This window comes from Chrysemys picta, unplaced genomic scaffold (assembly GCF_011386835.1).
Source record: "Chrysemys picta bellii isolate R12L10 unplaced genomic scaffold, ASM1138683v2 scaf447, whole genome shotgun sequence".
Lineage (NCBI taxonomy): Eukaryota > Metazoa > Chordata > Testudines > Emydidae > Chrysemys > Chrysemys picta.
Genome location: NW_027053154.1, coordinates 35,802 through 44,154, shown reverse-complemented (window position 1 = coordinate 44,154; position 8,353 = coordinate 35,802). Strand labels below are relative to the sequence as shown.

Sequence of the window (8,353 nt, the reverse complement as noted above, 5' to 3'; positions counted from 1 at the left end):
TTCTACTCATTCATACTTTTTCTCTAAATATGTCAAAACACAGGCACACAACCTTCCCCCGGCCAAACACAGAAAAATAATACAAAATAAATTTTCAAAATGGCTGACGGCACCAAAAACATACACGACTGGAAATGGGGATGGAGGGCGGGACGTAAATGCTACACAGTGCATGGAAACCTATCAAAAAGTACATGGTGATGAAAGCTATCGAGCAGTTAACTACTCACATGGCTGCGCAGAGCAGGCGGCCAATGGGGAAGAAGCCATGGTCTGGCACAAAGCTCCCAGGGAAGGGAGGCTGGCTTTTCCCAGAGCTAGGGCAGCTGGGCAGCTTCAATGACCGGGCTCTCCTTAGTGCACATTGTTCTTATCCTATGAAAGCATGTCCATAGGCTGCTGTGGGCTGGCGGGTGGTTCTTGAATGCCTCCAGGATGAAGATGGTCTGAGAAGCCAGGCTTTGGACCGAGGAGTTGCTGTCCTGCTGCAAGCCTTTGAGGTCTAAGATTGAAAGGAAGGAAATGGAGGTCAGAGCCACAGCGCTCTGGAGAGCCCCAGCAAACCAAGCCAGCGCTGTACCTCTCGGCCTGTGACAAGGAGGCAGCAGGCTGGGAGGCGGGAGGCAGGGGACTAGCAGGAACAACCAGCAACCTTCACTAAACATCCCTGCTGCCCTCCACAAATGAGGGAGCCTCCAGACACAGGCAAGAAGTCCCAATGAACCCCATTTACTCACTATTTCTAGGACTGCCCCATCCCTGCAGTATCTGAGCACCTCATCCCTGGCTGTATTTACCCTCCGCCTTCCCCCCAATGCACAGATGGGCACTTAGGTCCAGAGAGGGGGAGAGTCATAAAGGGGGCTTGGACATTGTTAGGCTATGCCTAACTTTAGGTGCCCTGCTGCCATCCAGGAAATACCGAGGAGGGAGCTCAGCCATTCTCTAGCTCTGGTTGGGAGGCCCAGCTGTGAACCTGCTCTGGGATTGAGAAGCCTGAGCTATATCACTCCCGCCCCCCGCCATTCGCCAACAGATGTGGAGATTCTGCTCTGCCCTGCGCTGCCCAGGGGTCCGGGCACGCAGCAAGGAGGTAGGTGACCGGACGTCACCTCTGTCTCATTTGGAGCAGTGGCTTCACCCCAGGCACCCCACGTGGAGGTGACTGCTCCAAACACTGGGCTAGTGAGTGCAAGAGGGGAGGCAGCACCCCACCTCGGCTGTGTTTGGGGGGGGGGGCAATCATCTCTGAAGGCCAGCCAGCTCAGGCCCAGTTTGGGGATCTGCCAGGCCGCAGCTCTGAGGTCAGGGCTAAGTGCCTGGCACATGCCAACCAGCAGACACGACAGGGTGAGGGGGCAGCTGATCAGGGGTTTGGGGATCTACATTTTGCATCCCTTTGTGGCTCTCGCCCGAGATCATGTTGCTGGCGTCGGAGATTGAACCCAGCCCAAGGCTCTGGGCCGTTCATCCCCCTAGCGCTCAGTGCTCAAAGCAGGTACCACCCACCGTTGCAGATGGCATCCAGCTTGTCCTGGCTCCTCTGGTCCAGCTGCCGGGCAGCGAGCCCTACACATACAAACAGCTCGTCACATCCCCGCATCCCCAGCGAGGGTGTCAAATGTCACCCTCCAAGCAACCCCTCGCTTCCCCCGCCCCTCACTGGCCAGGATGGTGCTCCCGAGTCCCCAGGGCAAAGGGTGAGTCCCCAGGGATGGTTACAGGGCTGGTTGCCAAAGGAGAGCACAGCACCTTGAGGGTTCACTACCAAGAGCCCATGGTGGGGTATGCGGGGGGGAATGGGGACTGCATGGGGAGCAATGGGGTTAGAGGGGGCCCATCAGCCGATCAGGGCAGTTTGGGGTGAGCTTGCTCCTGCGGACTTCTGACACCCTTGATCCTGCATTGGACAATCAGGAGCCCAAGGGTTACTTATCGCTGCTGGCAGGGACTGAGGAGAGCCTGGGACCAGATCCAGCCCCCCTGTTAAAGGGACCCCTGCTCTGTGGTTACCTATGAACCTGATGGCCGCTTGTCTAAGTGGAGTCTGTGGGTTCTCCAGAAAGGCCATGGTCTGGCACAGAAAGTTGTTGGCTCTCCCCTTGTAGCGCGTCAGCTAGGACCAGAACAAGGGAGCACAAGGTTATTAAAGGCCTTTCCGTCCCGCAGGCCGGGTTCCAGGTGTGTGGAGCGCATGTCCTGTTTTCACCCCTCTTTCCTGTGCCGGGGGGATCACGCAGAGGGACTACACCCAGGGCCAGGAGTGGTCCCAGGGCTGGGGCTCAGTGTGGGCACAGAGCTGGGCAATGGGGGGTGCCCTATCCACCGATTCCCCCGCTCCTACCACGAGGGCTGCGCAGTGAATGACCTGAGGGCTCCCTCACCAGGCAGTCACAGCTTTGCCAGGTATCCTTGCGCTGGATGAAGCCACCAAGCTGGTGCCACTTCAGGAATTCTGCCGCACTGCTGAGGGTGTCCCAACACACCTGCAAAACAAGTGGGGCCAGGGCGAGCCGGCCACGGTTACGGGAGCTGGAAGCCACTAGCCTCGTTACCCGGAGGCGGGGAGACCGTGCGTGCTGAACGCTTCCCGGCCCCAGGTTGCTTGCGGAAGGGCGGTGGTGTGGCTAAGGCAATAGCTGGAGACCTGACTCAATTCCCAGCTCTCCCTGCAGGAACTCAGGCAAGTTGCTTAGGCCCAGGGCTGCAAAGGGATTTAGGTGCCTAATGCCTATGGGTGATCAATACTTTTGAGGCGCTAGGCCTCATGCTGTGCCTCAGTTCCCCACCTCATGGTGGGTAGGAGGGTGAATTCATTAGTGCTGGTGGCATTTGGCTCCCAAGTGATGGTGGCCATGAGCACTAGCATGTGCAGAGACACCTGGGGCGGGGGGAGGGGGAGCGGCTTGGGCATCTCATGTCTCGTACGGGCTGTACGGGCCGCTTGGCCAAGGGCACACTGGGTCCTGCGCACCATCTGGAGACTGGGTAGCCCTGCTCCTGGTAGGGGCCATGGCCAGGGTTGTGCTCTTCCCACCAGCACAGCCAGGGAATGTGCGGAGGCCAGTGGCTGTAGGAGTGGTGAGGCGACCCCTCCCCCCACCCAATCTCTCAGCCTGGCTGCAGAGGGGGAGTGTTGGGCTCAGAGGATGCAGGGAAGACTCAGCAGTTGGGTGGGGCGCCATGGTCATGGCGCTACTGCACTCAACGTTCAAATGATTTTGAACGCCTGACTGTCACAGCACTGAGCACCTGCCCTCTGTCAGCGAGACCCTTTAAAGAGGGGGTGTCACATGCTGCCCCCTCAAAACAAATTACTGGTCACTCTGTAACGGTATCCGCTGCAGGCTCCAGCTCGTGGCCTCACCTGGGACACGTTGGGACGCTCATCATGCACGAGGAGGAGCAGCGGGACCAGGCTCTGGAGCACATGCGCCTTCATCCGCCACCTGTCGAGCCCCCTTACAAGCTCCAGCAGGTGTTTAAAGAGGGTGATGGAGAGCACCCGGAGCCTGCTGGACACCTGCAAGAGACGACGTGGGGAGGAGACGCTGTAACAGTCATTCTCACCCAGCGGGGCGAGCGCTCACTGTGCCAGAGATGTCTGCCCTGCAGGGGGTATTGGTAACTCACCCCCAGCCATACAGCCACAGCTGGGGCCAGAGTCTCCTGGGCATAGCGCCATTGACGGCAATAGAGATGCAGATTTTCACCAGTTGAGGGGCTGGCCTGGTAACTTCTTGGCCAGGGAGAGCAGTAAGGTGGGGTGAGACTGCCCCTGGACTCTCACAGCCAGCTCTGGGCACACTGACATCAGCACACACCTGTGTCAGCCAAGGGGGAATGCTCAGGGCAGAGCAGCGCCAGGACAGGGGCGGCAGAGAGGGAGTGATGAGGAAAGATTCAAAGAGCGAAGGAGGGGGTGTCGTTTGTCCTCCCGCTTTGCGGGCCCAGCTCACACTGCTGTTGACCCACAGCGGCCCTCTAGCCAGGCCAAGGGGGCCAAGCGTGGGGGGCAAATTCCTACACTGGTGTTTGTTCAAGCCACGCACAGGGACCTGGGGTGGATTTAACCCAGGGCCAAGGAGTGGTAAATGTGCAGGAGTTCCCAGATAGGGGGCCTTGGAAGCCATGACTGGAAGCCACCCAGCCTCCAGGGGCTCGGAGTGGGCTGAGGGTTGCCCCACTCCTGTGCATGGGTTTCTTGTTAAATCAGAGCCAGCCCCGCTTGGTCACATGGTGCTGCTGGGCCCCCGCCCTGCATGGCTGCTGGCAGAGCTGAACCAGTCCAGTGACCAGGGAGGCTGGGCGAGCTGTGTCAAGCAGGGAGAACCAGGAGCAATAGCTGGATGCTGTAGGGAGGGGCCACTGCTTTCTGGGAGGTGAGGCTGAGGGGGCAGCCTGGGGACGGGGTGACTTGAGCTGTTCTGGGAGTGGCTGAACCTTTAAACGGTGACCCCAATCAGCAGTTACATGTCACCTCCGGGCACCAGGTTCTAGACAAGGCAGTTCTCTGCGTGACATCTGTTGTAAAAGTGTTCATAAGTTCACCTCACCTCAGTCCCTGGAAAAATCATGGAGCAGGTCCTCAAGGAATCAATTATGAAACACTTAGAGGAGAGGAAAGTGATCAGGAACAGTCAGCATGGATTCACCAAGGGGAAGTCGTGCCTGACTAACCTAATTGCCTTCTATGAGGAGATAACTGGCTCTGTGGATGAGGGGAAAGCAGTGGATGTGTTATTCCTGACTTTAGCAAAGCTTTTGATACGGTCTCCCACAGTATTCTTGCCGCCAAGTTAAAGAAGTATGGGCTGGATGAATGGACTGTAAGGTGGATAGAAAGCTGGCTAGATCGTCAGGCTCAAGGGATAGTGATCAATGGCTCCATGTCTAGTTGGCAGCCGGTTTCAAGCGGAGTGCCCTAAGGGTCGGTCCTGGGGCCAGTTTTGTTTAATATCTTTATTAATGATCTGGAGGATGGTGTGGACTGCACTCTCAGCAAGTTTGCAGATGACACTAAACTGGGAGGCGTGGTAGATACGCTGGAGGGTAGGGATCAGATACAGAGGGACCTAGACAGATTGGAGGATTGGGCCAAAAGAAACCTGATGAGGTTCAACAAGGACAAGTGCAGAGTCCTGCACTTAGGATGGAAGAATCCTATGCACTGCTACAGACTAGGGACCGAATGGCTAGGTAGCAGTTCTGCAGAAAAGGACCTAGGGGTCACAGTGGACGAGAAGCTGGATATGAGTCAACAGTGTGCTCTTGTTGCCAAGAAGGCTAATGGCATTTTGGGTTGTATAAGTAGGGGCATTGCCAGCAGATCGAGGGATGTGATCATTCCCCTTTATGCGACATTGGTGAGGCCTCATCTGGAGTACTGTGTCCAGTTTTGGGCCCCACACTACAAGAAGGATGTGGAAATATTGGAAAGAGTCCAGCGGAGGGCAACAAAAATGATTAGGGGTCTGGAGCACATGACTTATGAGGAGAGGCTGAGGGAACTGGGATTGTTTATTCTCCAGAAGAGAAGAATGAGGGGGGGGATTTGATAGCTGCTTTCAACTACCTGAAGGGGGGTTCCAAAGAGGATGGAGCTCGGCTGTTCTCAGTGGTGGCAGTTGACAGAACAAGGAGCAATGGTCTCAAATTGCAGTGGAGGAGGTCTAGGTTGGATATTAGGAAACACTATTTCACTAGGAGGGTGGTGAAGCACTGGAATGCTTTACCTAGGGATGTGGTGGAATCTCCTTCCTTGGAGGTTTTTAAGGCCCGGGTTGACAAAGCCCTGGCTGGGATGATTTAGTTGGGAATTGGTCCTGCTTTGAGCAGAGGGTTGGACTAGATGACCTCCTGAGGTCCCTTCCAATCCTGATATTCTATGATTCTATGATTCTTTTAGCCTGTTTATCTGATTTGGCTGCGCTCTTCCTGTCTGGCCACTTCGTAGTAGGTTCTTGGAACAGTAGTTCTGAGTTGTCTTTCCATGAGGAGTTGTGCTAGACTAGATGCAGGAGCTGCTGTTGGTGTTGATCTGTAATTCAGAGGAGCAAGGAATGGATCTTCCTGCTGTCAGATGTTTTTGGCTGTCTGCGCAGCTCTCTCAGCCTCTCCATTCGCTTGTGAGTAATTTGGGCTGCCAGTGATATGAGCAAAATCATATTTCATTCAGACTGACTTAAATTCTGCTGCAGTGAATTGTGGGACATTGTCCATCACTAGTTGTTCTGGATACAGAAATGAGCAAACGTACACTTCAGTTTCTCAATAACACTGCAACATGTTATGTCTTTCAAGTACATTATTTCTATATAGCTGGAAAAGTAGTCCACAATGACCTGGCAATGATGTCCTCTGAATTCACAAAAATCTGCAGCTAGTCTTTCCCAGTTCTCTCTCTTGTAGAGGTGGTTGTTCACTGGTTCAGCATTGCCTCTTAAGTTGATTTGGACTAGATCACCTTTCAAAAGCCCAATAGCATCAGATCCTCAAGTTCTTCCATCTTTCTCACTAGGCCCATCATGGCTGCTACACTGCAGCTGAGAAGGTTGTTGGTCTTTGATCTCATACACACGGAACGCAAAGCTTTTGTCTTTGTAAATTGGTTCGGTGCCCATGCAGTTCAAAATCCCTTGAGGGAGGGTCAGAGCTGTGTGACATCAGCTCTCGAGTCAACTTTAAAGTCAATAGTCTTGCTTTGAATATTCAATGTCACTCTCCAGGCGGGCGCCATGTCATCACAAGTGATAGATCCCAGAATCAATGGGTCTTGATTGTCTGCAATATGAGTCAACTCCCTGACTGCTTCAGTGCAACGAACAGCTGCAAAATGTCCATATTTCAGGCATTTATTACAGCATGAGCCTCTGGCTGGACATGTATCATCCCTTGGGATATGACTTTTCCACACCTTGTGCATGTAGACTGGCATTTGTCCCTCTTAGCCTGCGAATTCTCTCTCCTTACCTCAGGGATTTTATGAGAAAGACTTTTAACACTTAAGTGTCTGTTTGTAGCTTTTAAGCTAGTTGCAGGTTTTTCAATTTGCTTTTGCCTGTTGTTTGACTAATTCTGACTCTTGCTAGCTGTATAGCTGTGGGTAGAGTTAAATCTCTCTTCGGCGGTAGCTACTGTGAAAGGTTTTTAGCAGTGTTGTTATAGCTGTGACAGTCCCAGGATATTAGAGGTAGGTGAGGGAATATCATTTAGACCTCACCTGGCTTGTCTCTATGAAAGGTTTTTATCTTTTAACCCAATAACCAGCCTGTTTCTGAAATTTTCATGTTTTACATTCCCCAAATCACAGTTTTCAGCCAGGGGATGCAGAGGTCTTCTAAAACTTTCAACATTTTCCCCTGGTTCTTGAATTCTTTGCTGAAAACATGCTCTTTAATAAACCACATTTCCCTCGGTTATAAAGTGTGCATCAATCTTAACCACAACCCTTGCATAGTTGTCTTTGTGATGGTCTTCAGTAAAGTCAAAGGAGGTAAAGATATGCTCTGCGTGCTTCTCCATAGCCTAAATTAAAGTCAATACCTGTATATCCCCAGTTCCTTTGTGCAGCTTGTTTGCAATGCAAAATCGTGCCAAACATTGTTTCCAGTCTGTCCATTGTGAAGGGTTATGAAAGGTGACGTTCTCTGGGGAATCAGAGTGGGGCATGTTGATGAGGTCCTGCAAACTTCGTTGCTGTTCCTTCTGTCTGCAATCTGTGTTGCTGTTTTCCTTTGGTTTCTGTTCTTAGTTTACTCCTGACACCATATCATGTTCTGCACCAGATATGTACTGCCTACAGAGCTTGTTTACACACACCAGATGGACAGTGCTTAATTTGTAATGAAAGAGGTGCTGGGGCTCAAGCAATTTTTTTACAATCATAACTGATGCAGCAAGCCCAGAGGTGCCAGGGCTAAGCCCTGGCAAAAGTTGAGCACTGCAGATGGGTTCATCATAAGAACCGTTAATGCTCTGCTGGATACAGCTGAGGTTCATTGAAATAAGGTATTTTACAGAGCATCACCTAGTAGTCGAACAGTATCATACAGGGTAACATGCCATTACACAGGTAGCCTGGCTTGTTTGCTAGACTCCATCCCATGTTAATCTTACTAGCCAGCTGCTCCTGCCCCCGGTGTCAGCTCAGAGCAGCCGGGCAGGCTCTGCACAAAACTTATGGGAGCGGTCTGGGGGCATCAGAGCTGCACTGCAGTGGGCATAGGCAGATGTTGAATTGGCACCTCGCTGGTCTTCCCTCCAGTTGTTGAGGCCTATTTGCCTTTCCCTGGTGATGGGCGTTGTGTTCATTAACGCTATTTGGATTTAACACCCCCCCCATAAAGAACCT

The 8,353-nt window shown here is 52.8% G+C and overlaps 1 protein-coding gene across 1 annotated transcript; it reads right to left on the bottom strand.

Moving 5' to 3' along the window:
• Nucleotides 1–278: 278 nt before the first annotated feature.
• Nucleotides 279–3,517, bottom strand: LOC135978794 (maestro heat-like repeat-containing protein family member 6). The gene is made up of 5 exons (XM_065579568.1): nt 3,368–3,517; nt 2,385–2,486; nt 2,014–2,116; nt 1,510–1,569; nt 279–502 (listed from the first exon to the last, which is right to left on the bottom strand). Exons 1-5 carry the CDS (start codon nt 3,440–3,442, stop codon nt 318–320), a joined length of 525 nt encoding a protein of 174 aa, XP_065435640.1. The 5' UTR covers nt 3,443–3,517; the 3' UTR covers nt 279–317.
• Between the last annotated feature and the right edge of the window lie 4,836 nt (nt 3,518–8,353).

Bases quoted from the DNA above. Each gene is read 5' to 3' on its own strand.
- LOC135978794 (XM_065579568.1), bottom strand. From the start codon at position 3,442: ATGAAGGCGCATGTGCTCCAGAGCCTGGTCCCGCTGCTCCTCCTCGTG. The intron at 2,117-2,384 runs GTGAGGGAGCCC...TTCTGGTCCTAG, and splicing joins GGCAAAGCTGTGACTGCCTG to CTGACGCGCTACAAGGGGAG. The intron at 1,570-2,013 runs GTAACCACAGAG...TTGTATGTGTAG, and splicing joins AGCGGCCATCAGGTTCATAG to GGCTCGCTGCCCGGCAGCTG.